Below are 19,943 nucleotides of genomic sequence, written 5' to 3'. Positions count from 1 at the left end.
GTCCAAAATGGAAACTATCCATAACTGAATAAAGTACAGATTTTTCCATGAGATGACACTCTTTGAGATGGAAGTGTCCCATATGTACCTTTGCTGACAAAGGTCCAAGACAACACATTACACAAGGACATTAATATATTGCAGACATTGCGAGACAAACACTTGTGGCGTCGCATATTACTTTCAATTTGTTACTTACTACAGAATAGAGAAAGGAACAAAATGTTGAGATAAAGAAGTTAGAAATGTGCAAGTACCAACAGCCTTTCTTTCCCTTTCCCACCCCTCCAAAAATCATGGTTCATGTAAATAGCACATGAATAAAAATCCCTGCTCTCGCAGTTCAGATGTATTTAATATATACAATTAAATTGCAAACAAGTATAACGGAATTTTGCTAGTCAGCAAAATGCAAGCAACATATGTTTGAGCATTTGTGCTGTAACACTATGAGGCCTCACATGAAGCTCCCACCTGGCAGAACAACAGGGATCCTTCATATCAAAACAGCTCTGTCGCTACAAATCAGGATAAGTGAAGTATGTGAACGTGCACAATAAAGGATAGAAAATCAATGCAATTATAAACCATAATCATTTTTTTACTTCAAATGTTTTTCAGTTGGCTGGAATATACAAGATATACAATTCAGCAGACTTTTCGTGCTCTCCAGTCTGCAATTTTAAACCAATCAACCTATTACTCAAAATGGTTACTAACGGTGGCCTCATTCTGCAGTACTTGGGAGCTGCAAAACAGACTCAAAATAACTTATTGCCTATTCAGTGTCTATAACTCACAAATTAATCTCGAACAAAAATTTTACAAGGTCCCTTTCATGGACACATTCAATCTTCAGTTAAAAGATAGCAACAAACACTGATTTACTGTGTTCCCATTTTACACATCTTTGGATAACATAACTGTGTTACATGTTTTGTATAAGATGTAATTCACATCTGATCTGTGCTCTTTCTCTTAAACCGAGAGCACCTTACTGCGTAATCTCATATTGAAAATACTGCAAGTTAGAACTGAATTATTCCCCCTCCGCTCAACCCCAAAGAGGAACAATATATACATGTTTAAACAAATAAATTGGTGTTGAAATTGAAGATTTCTCTATTGGACAAATAAGTGACTAAAACCAGTGAAGCAGTATACATCTAAGTGTGTGTGGGGAGGGAGGGAAGGTTTCAGAGCTTAGGGAAGTAGCACTTTCATGAGCATCATACATTTTGGTGGTCAAGGAGACATTGACATTAATAATGAGCAGGGACAAGTTGTACTAAATTTACTTAGCAATGCTGCATCCCCCGACCTACCCAGCAATATATATCTTGACTCCAACTTCTTTTATAAGGATTGCAAGGTAGAGTTCCTTCAGTTTACACAATTCACACCTTCTGTTTGAACACGCTATATTGTTTGGAGTTAGACACAAGTCCCAACAAGATGCTCCCAAGAGATCTGAAATGTAGTGAAGTCTTGGTCATTTTAAAGCCACAGCCCTTTCCAGAATTACAGTTATAGTAAATATTTGGTGTTATAATTATTTATGTAGCACTCTGAGAAGAAGGGAGGGCAGGAGAGGTAATCGAATTCGGTTCTAACTTTTACATGTCTCAGTAAATATGCAAAACAAGACTAAACTGATCCCAAACGTTTCATATTCCAACACAATAAAACATAAACTAAATGTGAACTGTAATAAGCAGCCACCTATCTGGAGCAAAGTTATTGCATATGAAATAGTTTTAAAATCCCTACAATTCTAACAAAACCCCACTGGCTTCTCATTATTTAAACTGAAACCACTGAAGGAAACGTCTAACTTATCAGCTACTAAACTGATAGTTCCAGAATGGAAGCCTTGTTCAAAATCCTGAAACTACTCCACATTAAATGCATTGTTAAAAGTAATCGCGCTCCTTTGTGCCTTGTGTCATGGACGGATGATGAAGGCAGTGGAGCTAGAATGCAGCCCAGGATATCAATGGAACAAGCCCTCGATTGCAGGGGCCTGTAGAGTTTTGCACATTGACCTAAACGAGCTAGCATGGATTTTTCTCAGCACCCATTCCCTGAGGCGCTTGGACCTTCATGTAAAACCACCAGTGAGAGGACATTGCAGCTTAAGGCGTGATATGAGAAAAAATAATAATCCTTGCATTTGATACAGCACTTTTTATGTCTTCTAGACGTCTCAAAGCGCTTCACAGAATAGATTGTAAAGTGATTTGACTGTATATTTGTGGGTGAAACTCAGCAGCCAATTATGCACAGCAGTATCCCACAACAGTCATGGATTGAAGTGACCAATTTATTATTGTTTTTTTTCTTGAGGGATTATTATTGGGCGTGTGGAGTAAGGAAACTTGCCCAAGGTTTTTCCCCTGCTGGGAATCGAACCCAGGTCTCTCGCTTGCCAGGCTCGTGCTCTAACCACTGAGCTGCAGGACTCCACAGTGTGAATTACAGACACCCACCAGAATGGGCGCTGACAAAAATCCATGTTAGCTCATTTAGGTCTATGGACAAAACTCTTCAGGCCTCTATAATCAAGGGCTTGTTCCATTCGTGTCCTGGGCTGCTTTCTGGCTGCACTCTACAGGTTTAACACTCATGATATCTTTGTATTGAAAACTCAAATCTTATCAATACTGCATTTTGGTTTGTTCCTTTTAAGCCAGAGAAAAATAAAAGTTGAAATGAGGCTTTTTAAAAAAAATTCAATTGGCACTTCTGCACTCAAGTGAGAATATCTATTGTGTCTAGTGTCTATCGAGAGTGGACATGTGCTTCCAAATAAACAAAAACCTAATCAAAGTTTTCATTTGCACCTCATTTCTTTTACTCAGAGAAAACATTTCAGACCTTCTTCCTTCCCCACCATCCCTTTCAGTCCCCCACCCCCCCCCCACCAACCACCCCATAACCCCAGCATCAGTATTTTGTTTGTAAAACTTTTTCTAACCACCACTGCAGGAGGTGGCTGCTCGAAACAGGCTGCACAGCATTAACTTCAAATACAGCCTGTGATTGACGGTTCAGGGAAATGCTTGGCTCTTGGACCACAAAACCTAATAGAAGACACAAGCAGGCACTATCTGGTGTGACGGAAACATTCATTTGGTTTACGAAGGGCGTTTCCACAGTCCAGCGGACATACATTCCCAAATATCCGCAAGACGAGGGTGGGGGTCCTCTGGTCGGATCCATTAAGAGTGTGAACGGCAGGTCCACGACCGAGGCTTCAGCAGGTCTAAGAAGGAAGGCTGCAGAGAAACAAACAAAAAAAATCCCCTCAAAATTCTACAAAACAGATTAATTGTATTGACAGCGATTAATAAATAATCCTTGCATTTAACATAGGCTCTTATCAGAGTATCAAGACATCTCAAAGCTCTTCACATGTTTTAAAGATCTCATGGCATTATTCAAAAAGAGAAGGAAGTTTCTTCCGGTGTCCTGGCCAATAAATCCCCTCCAAATAAAATTGGTCACTTATTCCACGGCTGTTTGTGGGACTTTGCTGAGTGCAACTGATTGCTGCGTTAGCCCACGAAATAGTCAATCCATTTTACAGTACATCTTGAAGCGCTTTGAGACGTCTTAACAACGTGATAAGGTGCTATATCAATTCAAGGATTATTGTTATTTTACTGTGAAGTGTATTTGCAGGCAAATTAATACTATAGTCCACGTCAGTGATCAGTATCTGGGTCCTCCACCTATCTCTGTGTGAACTGCCAAGAGATGTTACAACTTTTTTTTGCTCATTCACCTCCAAGTGGCTGGTTGAGAGCAGCAATGGCCTGAGAGACGGTTGTCCGGTCAGAGAAGAAAAATGAGATGAGATCTGTATTCATCTATATTGAAAATCCGTCATAGGTAATAGGTCATAATTCATAATACAGTTGCTCACTTCTCTTTTTAACCACTGTCCTCCCCCACCCGTTCATCATAGTGAGTCAACCCCAAAACAATCTGCCTCAATTGTGAAATCTATTGCATCAGACATTTTTTAAAAAATACAATCGAGAGGAACCTTGATGCATGAGAAAGTAGTGAATAAAATAGTGTAGGAGCTTGTTTCAGTGCTGTACGGTCGATGTAGTTCTACGTAACAATTCTTTCAGTCACTAAAGATGTTTGTCTAGACGTAGGCAGTCATTAGACTATTGAGACGTTTTGATGACACGATAAGGCAAGATATCTTTGAACCAGGTATCAAATGTAAGGATTATTATTGTTTATACAATCTACCGTAACTTTATAAGACAGTCCTCCACTCGTAATTAACTTTGCAAACTCAGTTTTGTCGATGAAACTTACATTTTCAAGTGGGCAGTGCTGCTGGGCATACCACTCCTGAGAGTATAAACACACTAACATGCCCTGACCCAGAAACAGTGACGTCCACATCACCACGTTCCACACCGGTCCTTTCCGGCGGTCATGCAGCACAAAATTGAAAGCCACTAATAGATAGAAAAAAGAAAAATGATGGGAGACATAAAACCACAAACACTCAGCAAGAATTTTCCAACATCAGCCCCACAAGTTCTTAATTTATTTCATTGGAATACACAATGGATACCCAATTTTTGTCTCAGATAAATCAAGGGTTGACTTAATTAAGCTGCATTTAATGACCTTTTTGAAATATATACATTTTGCTTTAATACATATACTGATCCCTCAATCACGTCTTAATCCAATATAACCAGACGAACAGCATAATTAGAAGAGAAAAAAAGATACTTACTCCCAAAGCACATGAAGAGGCAGAAAAGGACTGGATAGAAAAACCCAAAACAAACAGCCAACACGTACTCGTGAACGATAGCAGACACCGTGAAGACGGACAACATAGCAGCAGCTTAAACCGGTGAGTAAACAACTGTAAATTGACAAGAAATTCAACAGAGTTAAGTCAGAAATTCAAAACGAGCACTATTGATAAAGTATTCCTTTATAGGCAGCTGGGTAGTCAATGGTTATAAGGTTTACCATTGACCTTTTGATTCTGGTATACTCCAACCTATTCAATTTCTTGTTAGGTAAAAAGATTAGTCTGAAATGGAGGTGGTTTTGCTGGTCTGAGCTGATCAGATCATCTCAACCAAGGTGCTTCTATCCAATGATAAGAGAAGGAACATCAAATCTAATAAACAGCAAACAATTTGCATTAATACAGTGCCCTTCGTGAAGGACAACATCTCAGAATGCTTCACAGTGGTGGGGTTGGATACTAATTGGGATTTGAAAATCGAAAAGAGGGGGTGAAGCGGAGAGTTCCAGATATTGAACAGCAGTATGTGGCAAAGGGTGTTGTCCAGTAATACACCTATGAGCTATTATACACCAAGGCCAAGTGGGTAGAAGACACATACGGAGTCCTGTAGAGTAGTGGTCAGCACACTCACTGCGCAAGCGAGAGGACCTGGGTTTGATTCCTGGACAGGGCAAAACCTTAAGGCACATTTCCTTACTCCACATACCTCTGTTTACCTAGCAGTAAGTAGGAACCTGGTTTTTAGTCGACAGGTGGACCACAGCTGTTGGGACACTGCTGTGAACAATTGGCTGCCACATCTCACCCGCAAAATACACAATCAATCCACTTCACAATATATTCTGTGAAGTGCTTTGAGATGTCTCAACGACATCATAAGGCGCTATATCGAATACAAGGATTATGAAATATTATTATGTGAGAAGAGTTTGAAAGGGTCCGTGAGGAGAGGTTTAATTGTAGAACATTTTTTGATCCGTGTATTTTCAATGACAATTCAGGTTTGATTTTAATGACACCTCAGAGCTTTAAAATGATTGTTAATTCCCTTACCCAAAGGAAGTCCCTGTACGCATAATAATACAGCCAGTCATGGACCACAACGTTCCAAGTGCGGTAATAGTTGGCAAAGGATGTGGAGTTCCACCAGTCCTGAATGGAAACGTACAAAAAAAGAGCATTTATATCTACGTTCATTTCAATTTAGCTCTCACTGTTTGAAAGAAAATATATTCAGTTGAAATGCTGCATCATCGTAATAAGTGGTATAATGGGAAACCTCTCTACACACACCGTTTTTCTCAGTCATACTGGAGTAGAGATTGCACCCTAGTCAAGATTTACTCTGATTTTTCTTAGCATTTCAGCACACCCAGAATTTGGCAAACTCTTCAAAAAAGAGTTAATCTTGAAGTTGGTTTTCTGTAAATTCTCACAAAATTATACTATTGGTTTGGATGAAAAAGACCCCTTGGCTCATCTGATCCAATCTCTCCAGAACATCCATCCTACTGTTCCCCCATCGCCCCAATCACAGCATCAAGCTGCTTTTTAAATGAGTCCAGTGTCCTGGCTTCAACCACCTTTCTGGGCAACCTGTTCCAGTCATTAATAACTCTGAGTAAAGAAAAAGGTGCTGGCAACTATCCGGAAATTACCCCTTTTTCAACTCTAAACCATAAGAATCTCAGGAAAAAAAAAGCTTCAAAGTTAAAATTTAATTAAACAAATTACCAAATTCTGCCCTCTTTGAAACGTCACATAGAGTATATCGAGACTCAGGTGGAAATTCTTCCTCATTATGCTCATTACTGGGAAAGAGTTTATTTATCAGAGAGAAAGTGAGAGAAGGAGATATCAAAATGCTTTCTCAACTTAAAAGGTCAAGACTAAAAAAAACTACCTTGTAGAACATCCTGTCAGCGAATTGTAACATTTCGGCAAAAGCATTCAGCCAGCAGTGGAGGAATGAAAAGAATGCGAGGAACAGCACGAGCACACCTGAAATACAAACCCCAAAAAGGAATCAACAGTGAGGCAAAAAGAAAATAAGTTTTACAAAGTTTGTCATCTTCTGCTCATTTTCTCTTCAGGTCTCCCGCAATCTCAGACAGCTATGTCATTTCGATAGATTCACGGACTTAACCGCATTAATAAAAGGCATGTCCATTCACTCCCTTACATAATTTGCTTCTCACTGAATGTTCCAGATTCCTGTCTGCCATAGCTCTATATAAAAAAATTCTGTGCTCCAAGATATCTGATCAGGAGACAGTCCCGCAACCAATTATCTCTCCTGAATTTTCTCTTACAGAGAGCAAGGGTAACAAAGGGAACAGCGTTGCTCAATGAAGACATATCAGACAGCAGGCAGTGAAAGGGGTTCCCAGTGGACTGGGGGAAACCAGAAAAAAAATTGAAACGTTAATGTCAACCTATATATAAACCTCACTTGGTGTAGTTGCTATCACCATGCAAAAGCCAGAATTAGAGAGGGGTAAATGGATAAAACTCTTCTTAAAGCTAACATGGATTCGGCTTCAACACAGCTCCCGGCCGGGCATTCCATATCCTAATGACAGTGCATGAAAAAATTCTCCTAACCTCCCTATCTGCTAGCTTGCTAAATATTTTAAATTGATTATTATTATTAATAATAATAGTACAATAAGCTTTGAGAGCTGGCTCTTTACAACAACTTGCATTTGTATAGCGCTCCACATGCTGGGTAGCACCCAGAGCGCTTGACAGTGGCGGAGTACGACACTGAGCCGGGGGGAGGTGACGGTCGGAGAGGAAGATCTTGAGGTGCAACCTGAAGATAGAGAAGGGGGTGGCAAGACAGAGGGATCGAGGGAGAGTTCCAAAATTTTGGAGTGTAGTGGCTAAAAGCGCAACCCTTTCACCTCCCCCGAAGATGGGGGTTGAGATGCTAACCTGGCAAGATGGAGTTGAAGATACAAAGAACCAGGACTTTCAGACTGAATGGCTCCCGGCTGATATTCCGAAATAAAGGAATGCAGAGCCGAACAAAAATATAGTAGGCATAAAACAGGCACCCCAAAACCTGTAAGAAACCAGAATCAATGGTCAGCAGAGGAACATTTTTTTCTCTGTATCACGACACCGTGGTTGCTCTTACATAAAAGCATAAATGAATAAAATAATAATCTTTACATTATAGAGCCTTTCATTTTGGGAGGACATCCGAAAGCACATCACAGGACATACTGTAAAGTGCAGTGACTGTGGGTTTTATGGGTGAAACGTGATAGCCAATTTGCACACAGCAATGTTCCACACACAGCCATATAGTAAATAAATAAATTTTATTTGGGGGATTATTAGCCAGGACCTCAAAATAAAGTCCTTTCTCTTTTTGCCTTGGGATCTTTAAAGTTCACCTGAACAGGTTTAGTATGTCATTTGAAGGATGGCACCTCTGACAATGCAGTAGACACCCAGCACTGCACCTGAGGTAGAAGGCTGGAACCCAAAATCTTCTGCCTCAGATGCAAGAGTTCTAGCATCTGAGACAAGCTGACATAACATGGAAAGTTTCAATACAGAGAGGCTATTCGGCTTTTTTTTATTTTTTGTTCGGTACATTGCGGCTTTTTATTTATATTAGCCACCTTGATTATGAATTCCACCTTTCAGCTCTTTCCCCAAGTCTCTTCATGTGTTTTGCAAAAGAAGAGGTCATTTCACACAGTCAACGCAGCATGCAGATTGGCCATCACTAGCAGGATATTTAGCAGGATATTTCCATTACTGTTTTACACCTGCCAACACACTGTGCCACTTTGACAGGCTTTTTTTGTCAGGTTGCCATGAGGCAAATTTCTCTTTGGCAAAAAAACAAGTTTCAGTCAGCTGACAGCAGAGTGCAGTGAGCTGGCATTCAGAATAATGGGGATGGAGAGAAAAAAGGAGGCAAAGGACTTCATGTACAAACAACCTTTTCCTCACAATAGGGCAAAATATACCAGATGAATACTCAATGCAGCGGGGAAGGCACTGATAGTTACAGAAGCATATTGCAATAAGCAGATCTCTTAAAATAATGCACCTGTTCTTCCCTCTCCGCGCCTCATCTTTAACTGGATGGCATTTTGCCACAACTAAGTTAGGGAAAGGTCGCAAGGTTACAGTGACTTTTATTGTAAGAAAATGATTACCTGAGCAAATTTCGTAACAACATAGCCCCACCTAATTGTCGGGTTCCTGTAACATATGAAGAAGGCATTAGCACACATCTATGCAGAATTCAATCATCTAATCTTAGTTTTGATGAGTTTTTCCCTTTGCAAACAAATATACTGCTCAGGTCTTAAAGAGATAATTTTTATTCCATTATAAAATCAAAGGGGTCCGATAATGAAATCTAGTGTGCCACATACGCAAAGACCCATACAATATGGTCACTATTTCCAACGTCACTGCATCTTATACCAGTTATACCAGTTAGTGAGTTGCCTCCTCACTAAATAATAAAATACTTGATTTTGATGTAGTGGCTTATCGAGACATGGCAAAACCCTTCACTGATATCACCTTGTATTTGTATGCAAATGCAGCAGCAAATTTGCACACAGCAATATCCCACGAACACCAATGAAGTGAATGAACAATTTTATTTGAGTAATTGTTGGCCAGGACATCGGAAGAAACTCTGTTTTTGAATAGTGCCATGGGATCTTTGACACCCACCTGAACCGGATGATGATATCTCAGTTTAACGTCTCATTTGAAGCACGTCACCACCACAATGCAACCAGCACTAAACTGGAGTGTCAGTCTAGGCTACAAGTTCAAATTCCCAACTTAAACCCACATCTCTCCGAGTGCTATCAACTAAGCCAGGTTGGCACCTTGTGGAACGTGTTATCCTTGCTTACCTTGGATAGTTATCCCTATAGATGAGAGTTGGAGCGAAGAGGAAATACAGATATTGGGAGAAGTGCGGGACCTGCTGCAAACCAGCTGAAACACAACATAAAGATAACTGTCAAGGAACTGCAATTCTATTAAAACAAACAAAAGAAGGAACACAGTTCTCTGCCTTCAGTGAGGAGACTTTACCAACAACATCACCCCTCCACCGTAAAATCTCTCCATTAGCAAATCTAATGGCACAAAATGGGTTTGATTCCTGGGTTGGGTGAAACCTTAGGCAAGTTTCCTTACTCCACATGTCTTTGTTTACCTTGCAGTAAATAGGAACCCAGTTGTTAGTTGTTTGTGGCATACTGCTGAGCGCAACTGGCTCCCACATTTCACCCACAAAATACAATCAATTTACTTGGCTGTATATTCTATGAAGCACTTTGAGACGTCTTAATGACATAAAGTGCGATATCAAATGCAAGAATTAGTATTTTTATAGCGCAATATCAGATCATTGAGGTGTCTCAACGCACTTCACAGAACATAATCACACCGTTAAAACACTTATATCTACCAAGACAATTCTATTGTGTAGGGTTGGCACCTTTACGTTCCAAATGATTTAAAGAAGTTAAATCTTCATTGTAAGGGATAAAGTGGTGTGACTATGTTTTGTGGGAAAAATGCTGGGTTCCTTCGAGATGTAGAGGGGAGACCAAGTGATTCTACAATTTGGAGGGGGCGGGGGGGAAAAGAGGAGGAGAGTAGTTGTTAAAGTTGGTAAGAAGAGGGAAGCCTCCAAGTGGTGAGTAATGCGTACATGCCTTTGCAACACCTTCCCCAACAGCAAATACAGTGAGCAGACAACTTTATTGCTCAACTAACTGAGAAAGAGACTATCTGGGCAGTTTTAGAGTTCTCTTTTAAGCAGAACACAAACAGAAGATGCCTTCACAGCACAGAACTATTTGTCTTTTTCTAGTTTGTATCTGCTTCCCATCCCACCAACACCTCTTTCCCCCACAACACCACTGACAAACTCTAAACTCACAGTTCTTTTCTTTAATCGACATCACTCTGGATACATTCTCCCGTGTGAAGGAATGTGCTTTCATGATCAGACGGACCTGAATGAGATCAAAGTATGAGAGTGTGAGTCTAATTTGCATAGGATGCACCAAAAAAAACCTACTTGCATTGTGCTGAACTAATTTCTAAACTGCTGACCAAAATATTCCTGCATAGTAGTGTTACAGCTGAAAGGAGAGGGCGCCATAAAATCTCGCAGCTTCAGAATTAATGCCACACTCGCAGTCATGCCACAATACAAGGACACACAGGTTCACTTCACAAACTCCCCAAGACTTTCAATTTTAATTCAAGACCAGTCGTCACATCCGGTTGTCCTTGAATTGCCACGAAAATGGCAATTCAAACACAACTTGCTATCTATGTTCTCCAAAAGCATTTCGGTCACTCAATCCACGATTGTTTGTGGGACACTGCTGTGCGCAATTGGCTGCTGCATGTCACCCACAAAATACACAGTCAATTCACTTTACAGTATATTCTGTGAAGGGCTTTGAAACATCTCAATGCGCTATATCAAATGGAAGAATTATTACTACTACTAAGGGAAAGCAGCTGGCAAGATTGTAGCAGCTTTCTTAAAGGTTGTTGCAAACCAAACCTTTTCTGCGCTACTTTCTTGGCATTACAGGTGGACCTCAAGAAGTTGAAATGGAAATTTCTGTATCATTCAACAACAACAAGCTTCCATTTATAGAGCTCCTTTCACGTCGGGAGGACGTCCCAAGGTGCTGGACAGTTGGGTCAGGACCCGAGCAGGGGGGAAATGGTCAGGGTGAGGGGAGGGAAGGAGCGAGGAGGGGGTTCCTCACTAGTTCAGACTACCGTTGCATCTGCAGTGATATAGACTAAGATAAAAGAAAACCCTCAGACAACTCCTCAGTACACCTGGAAAGGTCACGTACCTGTTCTAATATAATAATAAACCTGGAGGCTGGAGGTAGATTGTAATGGATCACGATGTAGACTGGAGCGGTCCCCAAGCCCAGCATTTGAAATGACATGAATAAAAGACCAAAGCACACCAATCGCAGGACTCTGTGCTTCGATGCACGATGTCCGGACTCCCATTGGTAAAACAATCCATAAGGAACGAGGAGAGTGGACAAGAACATGCAGAGCCAGCTGGAGATGACAATCGGAAACCTTCCAAAGGCATAAACCAACAGGTCGAAATCGAGGACCAGCCTGCAAGATTGAAGAATGCCAAGTCAAGGCAAATGAGTTACGTGCACCGGCGGCAAAGGTATTAAGGCAGTAGTTGTAGAAAATGGAATTAAAAAGATTAAGAATGATGGATCTGATGTAAAAGAGCCCAAAACTCATCATTACCTTCCTTCGTCAATGAAATCCATCACCAGGGTGCTGATGATGAACACGATGAGTAAAGCGATGAACATGTGATAGATGGTCCGGATATGGTTCACTTCAAACAGCTCACTGAACGAGAGAGAGAGAGAGAAAAAAACTTGTCAACTCTCAGGACCAACCCAGTGCAGCGTCCTGTCCTCAATGAGAGGTTACAAACGGGTTAAAATCTATACGAATGACTAAACGTTGCAAACCTAAACTGATAAGTAGGAAACTTACTCCGCCAGCTGGTACAGTCAGTATTGAGAGAGACTTAGAAACAAGCCTACATCTTAACTGGTGAATGGTCTATGACTAAGTTCCACAATCAGCACACTTTCAGCTTTCCTTCTTCGTCTAAGCATTGGTATCTCTATCTTCACGTAATGCATTAAAAGTGCCTGATGGTAAGGCTCCGTCTTAAGCTCTCGAGTAGATGAATTTGATTTCAAGAGCAGAGTTTAAAAACACACAACCAGACAATATTTCCCATCAAGTGCTGGTTTCAGAAAGAATTTGACGTCTAATTCGAGGAATCCACTTCAACTCAAATGAACACAGCCTGATGCGGAGCAATGCTCAGTCATCACAGTAAATGCTGTAACATCTCTCCTTCCCACCACCAGCTCCCCTTATATTACAAATGTCAAACAAACTGACTTTTCCAGAAGGTGATTCATTTAATGTGAAGAAATAAATGGCTGGGCTCCCAATGGGATGACTTGTACGTTCCCTAAAATCGGTGAGGATTCCTCCGCTTTGGGGTTCAGGTTAGGAAACCCGGCTTAAAGAGTTATCTGCACCGCCGGCAAAGGTATTAAGGCTGCCCTGCCCCCCGTTTACTGTGCTAGTGACAATTTCAGGGTTTCAATATTTGACCAGAAAGGCAGTCACTTGTTCGATATTCTTTTGTGTTCAGCTGATACTTACTCAAGCAGCGATCGTCGAGCCATGAAGTGTTTTCCCTTTTCTGGGGGTGCCCGCGTTTGTCTGTAATCAAAGCAGAACTACCAATACCATCTTTTAACAGCACCCAAACGTTTAACACTTACTCGGTATTTCTCCAAGCTAATGCAAAAAACTATTTCCCTAAAGATACACCAATTGCATCAAAATTGAATATATGCCTGGGTAAAGATGCCACAAAAATTAACTTTGCTGTGATACTTTGAGATACAATCAAGTGTAACATTCAACACACGGTACCTAATGTGTGGTATCATAGAGGAATTCTATCTCCCACCATGAATTACAATCATAGGCACAGACATTATGTTCCAGGTTGGACTGACAACAATTTTATTCCACATACAAAGGTCAATGGTGAAAAACCGTATCAAGGTCACAGGCAGAGGATCCTGTTACCCCCCGTTTTTTTTCTTGCAAAATTTTTTTATTTTTTGTTGCAAATGATTCGAGTGTAACAACGTCTAATACCAGTAACTTCCTCACCACTCCATCCAAGTTATAGAAGATGCTGCACTGAACATGGCAATGGATCATTATCTGCCACGAAAATGATGGTGCTCACACACACCTATCCTCTGCACCTCTAAATACATTTAAAAACTTGTACTGAATACAATGAACTACTTCTAAATACAATTATCATCATTCTTCCATGCGTTTCAGTGTGTAAAAAAAAAACATGGGGGTAACAGGACTTTGTGAACACCCTGTGGAGTAGTGATAATGAGAAACTCAGTGCCAGTACTGCCAGCAGTGCTCCATTGCAATGTATTCTGCCCCCAATGCATCCCTTCATCTACCTCCAATGTTAATTGCTCCCCAACACTACTTACTTGTGAGCTGTAGTTGGCGGCTCTTTATTCAAGAGCATTGCAGGTAAGGAAAGGGCAGCTGTGGAGTCCATCACAGTTGTCTCATCGATCAGCTTGTCCACAAACTCACTAAAATGAGAGTCGAACTGCTTCAGCAAATTACTCTTCATTTGCTAAGTTAAAAGAAAATAAAAGCGGTAAAATTTGTGAAGCTCATCACTAGAACATTCTCAGGACGTTTGGTGCCAACATTGCAGCAAACCAACAACAAATCTTGGCTCTTGCCAAACTGTGCCTAATATTCTTAGGAATTAGGTAAGCACCCCATAAGGGTGGCATACATATGTGTAACTCTCAGTCTGAATAGGATACTCTTAAGCATGGAGATGAGTTGCTACATGCGTCAGACACCCGTTTGACCAAAAAAAAAAAATATTAATAATCCTTGCATTTGATATAGCTCCTTATCATGTTGCAAGATGTTTTATTTGTGTCTGATACATGGAGTAACCCATCACCATGCTTAAGAGAATCCAAACCAAGCTGAGATGTCTCAAAGCACGTCATGGAGTATACTGTAAGCGAATTGACTGTATTTATTGTGGACGAAACGCGGCAGCCAAGTGCGCACACAGCTGTGTCCCACAAACAACCGTGAGTTGAGTGCCCAAATTAATATTTTTTTCAATAAGTGATTATTATTGCTGGAAAGCTATCCACTAATCGACTAACAACCGAGTTTCTATTTACTGCTAAGTAAACAGAGGTGTGTAGAGTAAGGAAACTTGCCTAAGATTTTTCCCCACTTGCGAATTGAAGCCGGGTCCTCTCGCTTGCGATTCAAGTGCTTTAACCAATACGCTACCGGACTCCACTAAATTTACACGAAAGGATCGTAGACCACATGAATACTGCTGGAACCCTGCTGACTCAAGTAGAAGGTGAATTCAAGGAACCAGTCCTAATTCAGAAGGTACAAATTGCACTGGGCTCATTCTGGGAACATCAAATGGGTAACTTTTGATGCTCTTAAAGGAGCAGTTGGCTCTTTAAAAAACAATGAAGCAAACGTGCTATTTTAGTGTTGAGTGGATGTGTCAAAGTTCACAGGTGCAGAACACCAAAATGCAGGAGGTTTTTAAACACTCAATTCACAGTGATGTGAAACAGGACGCACTTTCCAAAAATCACACTGCCCTCGGCACATTCCTGCACTCCTAAAAGCAGTCCAAGCAGCGCAAGCTAAATATAGTATAACATATAATACATAAAATAAACAAAATGGTAGGTGTTAACGTGCACACACACATACAATATATAAATTATTCAGGTATCCATAGCAAATATTGTATTATTTTCTCAGGTAAAAGCAGTACAAGTGTTAATCTCGACCTACAACTACTTGAATTTATATAGCGCCCTCCACACAGGGTAACATCTCAGAGCGCTTAAAGACCTAGTGCCCTTGGTTTATATGGCCTGTGATCAGTACTAAAAAAAACTTATATTTAGATGACAGACAAGGACAGGATCACTGTGAGCAAGGTAGCCTTGCAACACTCAATCCCTAGGCTCTTGCACGAAAATTCCCACTGATGTGAGGTGCCACAGGACAGCTGACACCCACGTATACTAGAATGACGACCAATGTTTTCCTGCAAGTTGGGATGGGGGTGGGGCAACATCCAGTCATCAGTGAATCGATATGACAAAGAAAGCACATGATAAAGTGGTGATGTGCTGCGAGTGTACTGAAGAATTGAGTTGAGTGAGTTGAGTGCCCAAATTACTATTTTTTTGTCCCTGCTTAATATTTGTAACCAAAGCAAGCCTTGGAATTATGTAATCTTCCAACCCAATGAATGACTCAAGTTTAGAAATAGACATACAAAGGAAATCACATGAATAAGACATTGATACTATGTAATTGATCAGATTGGAGATAGGGGTCACAAGATGGGTTCATTTAACCACGTGCCAGAAGGAAGAAAGTTTACTATTGTAAAAGGTCAAAGTACTCAGCAGATGTTCATTGCCCAGTTGGCCTGGAAACGTTTAAAGAGTTCAATTCATCATTTGAACACAGGGCTGAATGACAGTTCCCCCTGCCCTCCACCAGTGGTTCATTATATACTGAGATTATTCAGCTCAATTCATAATCACACCGAGATTCCACAAAGCATTTAATTCATCATAATCTGCCCAATTTGCTGCAACGCTCATGTTCTGGTTTGTAAACCTTATTCTGAGTGCACGGCCTTTGCTTGCCAAATGAATTTGGACATACACTGGAGCGCAGAAGGGCATCTCATTTCCATGGCAACTTTGGTCCATGCAGAAAGCCTTCTGAGGGTACAGTGTGTTCTCTCTCTGTCTGCTCTTTCCTCTGCCACCCACCAACTTAAAAAATCTTATCAATCTGCGTTGGCGTTAAAGATACTGAGATTTTCAGAGCGGATCTGCTTATCCTGATTGCAGGAGGGGTAATTGAATAAAATTCTGCGATTATATTGAATAAGAGAACTCGTTTGCAACAAACCCATTTCCTGTCACTGAAAATAGCACATTTTCTCTCCCCCCCCCCAATCCCCCCACTGTAGATGATTTGCTAGGTTTAACCTTTACTGAGTTTTTCCATTTACTAGACACAGTGGAAAAAACATATCTCAACAGATGGAAAAATAACTTATATTAATTACTGACTTCCATAGGTAAACACAACAGACAGTTATTTGCAAGCACCAGCAGGGTCCTATAAATTAACAATTTAGCAGTAGGATTGTTAGTCAGGACATGGGAGAAACATCAAGGGATCTTTATATCACTAACAATCCTTACATTTGATACAGCACCTCTCACATTAGGAAGACACCTCAAAAGTGTTTCCCAGGATATTCAGAACTAAATAATAATTTGGTCACTTAATCCATGACTGTTTGTGAGTTCCTGCTGTGCGCAATTGGCTGCTGTGTTTTGCCCACAAAATACACAGTCAATCGATTTTACAACAAAGTGTGTGTGTGAATTATTAAGATTAAGTGTAACGACTGTGTTTTAGGGGAATGCAGCAGCCAATGAAACAGACATGAACGAATCACAAGTGTGGACACACAGGAAGGGAAAATTCAAGAGAAAATGTGGGAAAGGAATCATCCTCTTGCATCTCAAAGTAGAGGACTGATCCGGGAACAGATCTTTCTTGCCTGGAATAAGTGTGATTCTTCTCCCTGACCTCAGCTTAACCAACTTCCAGTTTGAAGTTGCAATCGCCATCTACAGCTCTCAACGTAGGGAGGAGCCTGTGACTGGGACGTCTCGAAAGGGAAGTAACTCTGTAAAGTTCTAATACTGATCGAACCTCGTGCTCTTTAGCAACAGCACTCATCAAGGGACACTTCCTGCTGAATTCAAAAGACAGGAACCAGGAAAGTGGGGGAAGGGAGGCATTCAATGTCAAATGGACACACTAAAGAGAACATATCCCCCGCCTGGTTCTGGCTTCAAGCGGTTTGGTTCCTTTCCAGACACGTCAGGTTTACAACAAACAAAGGATAACAATCGGATCACATCTCAAAGTGCTTACATCCGTTGGATTTCTTGACATGGATTATTTGTGAGTTACTCAGCCAGAAAGAGAATAACCACTTGATATAGTCATGTTATCAGTCCTTCGGATGAGACGTTTAAACCAAGGTCTCATCTGTATCTGTTCAGGTTGAAAGTTAAAAATTCCATAGCACTATTTGAAAAGAGAAGGGAGTTTGTCCTGGCCAACAATCCTCCAGATAAAATTGGTCATTCACTTCCTATCTATTTGTGGGACAATGTTGGGCACAAAATTGGCTGTCGTGTTTGCTAGAAAATATACAGTCACTACATTTCGAGATATTGTTTTTGTTTTAATAGTGTGATAAGCTGTTATATCAAATGTAAGGACTATTAAATTAGCTTTACAATTCAAATGGACACAGCATGAAACAGTCACTTAACCAGCATTTGACTTCACAGAAAATCTTGTGTTAAAGCTACAGTGTGTAACTGAGCAGATTCGACCCATTACTCAACAGATGAGAGGCATATGCTTTTGCTACAATATTATTTCAGCTTACAGTTAGCTTGTAATCTGAGTAACTATTTTGCTAATTGGAAGTTATTCTCCATTGCATTGACGTTGCTCACTGTTAAGAGCTGTCCCACTTTTGAAAGCCCACTTTCCCAATGATAAGGGCCACCCCAAGTGCCACCATTAGTGGCCGAGCCTTCAGCTGTCTCCCAACCTCAGAACTCTCTGCCTCCCCCTTCCCTGCTCTCCCAGCCCCCATCTTCAAACCTTGAAACCCATCAAAAAACATAAGCTGTACCTATGAGCTCCTCCCTCCTTCCCCTTTCCCCTAGTTCGGGGTCCAACCCCACCTCTCTGAAGGTTCTGAGACACGATACTTGTGAAGGAGCCTTGCAAATTGTTGCTGTTCTCCACCTTCTCCCAATCAATCAGCCCTTCAGCTAAATGTCACATTATTAATGAGAGACATGATGGAAATATCCACTGCCCACTCACAGTTTCTCTTCTCACTTCCATTTGCAGTGAAGTTCATGCTGAGCCTGCTGTTCTATTTGTGAGATATCTTATCATTTCCGCTGATCTCGCCCTGACCACACACAGTCCTTGAGAAAGGCCAGAGAAAACAGTGCTGTGTACCATCATCAACTCTCATTTTTCCCCCACAAGAACATCCTCCCACTTTATTCCTCTGGTCAGCCGGAGACATGCCCATCACCATGCTTAAGCATATTCAGACCAAACTGAGAATTCCTTGCATACCACCTACACATGGAAATTCCAGAGATTTATTGGAATCGAATGCACTTTCTCTCCCTGGAGAGACACATCCTGCTTATCTTATTCTGGAATGTATTAGGCGTAGGTTGGCAAGTGTCCAGGCTTGAGGACCGCAGAGTGTGCTTTGGGATAACTAGTCTAACCAGCTAAAACCAAATAGCTTCCATTGACATCGCGGTCTGGCAGGCTTTCACGCTGCTTGTCCAGCTAGGACCACCCTACCCGTTTGGGCTTTGGCTTGCACGGTTAACGGGAGCTGAGTTGGTGGATTCCCTGCACCCAGAAACTGCCCCTCTGGATGAGCTAGGCTGGCTGTGCTCTCTGCATGATTCAAATCATTCTACAATTCAGCTGTCAAATTGCCTCAGTTGATATCACTTTAGTCTGCTTGTCTAAAAGTTTTGGGTTAAAACCCTGAGTTGGAGATGTGAGCTCATTAATTTAGGAGAGCACTGTGGAGTGCAGTGCTGGGGAAAGCACTCCATTGTCAGAGGTACTATCTGAAGATGTTAAACCAAGATCCCTCCTGTTCAGGTGGATGTTAAAACTCCCACTAATGACACGACTGGCAAAGAGGATGAAGCTTCTCCCAGTGTCTTGGCCAGCAATCCCCCAAAGAGAGACAAAAATGGATCATTCCATTCACAGCTGTTTGTGGGATATTGATGTGTGCAAATTGCCTGCTGCATTTGTCTCCAATTACACTTTACAGGAAGCACTCTGGATATGTTTTAACATAAGGATTATTATCATGAAAACACCAATACTGGGAATGTTTAACTCCATGAATCTCCCACAAAATACAGAGTCAATTAACTTTACAATACATTCTGTGAAGCACTTTGGGATGTCTCAACAATGTGATAAGGCTCTATAAGAATTGCAATGATGGTTATTATTATTATTGTTATCTCTTCAGCCTCCAGCATTAAGATTGCATTCGGAGCAAACTTGTTTCATTGAAGTTGAGTATGCTTTACCTTTGAACGCTCAGATTGCCCTGCTTTGCTTGAGAGCAGGAAAAGCAGAAGGAACAGCACTAGATCCCAGTTTGGAGAGACACAATATAAACAGTTTGTCAAGGACCCAGGTGTAGTGTGATCATAATTGGACAACTAGACCGAAAGTGATCTCAAAGGAGGATTATCAATACTCAGAGAACTTAACTCAATTTCCACCCAAGTTATTAATC

General features: G+C 41.0%; 1 protein-coding gene across 1 annotated transcript in view; it reads right to left on the bottom strand.

The window, feature by feature from the left end:
* Positions 1–2,919: 2,919 nt before the first annotated feature.
* Positions 2,920–19,943, bottom strand: part of soat1 (sterol O-acyltransferase 1) — a 34,004-nt gene continuing 16,980 nt past the window's right edge. The window contains 14 exon segments of the mRNA XM_042335822.1: positions 2,920–3,278; positions 4,339–4,484; positions 4,772–4,885; positions 4,888–4,906; positions 5,855–5,953; positions 6,705–6,802; positions 7,739–7,868; positions 8,983–9,028; positions 9,703–9,787; positions 10,743–10,818; positions 11,686–11,968; positions 12,113–12,220; positions 13,061–13,120; positions 13,933–14,084. Coding sequence (XP_042191756.1) covers positions 3,222–3,278; positions 4,339–4,484; positions 4,772–4,885; positions 4,888–4,906; positions 5,855–5,953; positions 6,705–6,802; positions 7,739–7,868; positions 8,983–9,028; positions 9,703–9,787; positions 10,743–10,818; positions 11,686–11,968; positions 12,113–12,220; positions 13,061–13,120; positions 13,933–14,084 — 1,473 coding nt within the window. The 3' untranslated portion in view covers positions 2,920–3,221.

This window comes from Callorhinchus milii, unplaced genomic scaffold (genome assembly GCF_018977255.1).
Source record: "Callorhinchus milii isolate IMCB2004 unplaced genomic scaffold, IMCB_Cmil_1.0 Scaffold5, whole genome shotgun sequence".
Lineage (NCBI taxonomy): Eukaryota > Metazoa > Chordata > Chondrichthyes > Chimaeriformes > Callorhinchidae > Callorhinchus > Callorhinchus milii.
The sequence above is the reverse complement of the archived record's forward strand: the minus strand, read 5'-3'. Positions and strand labels throughout refer to the sequence as shown.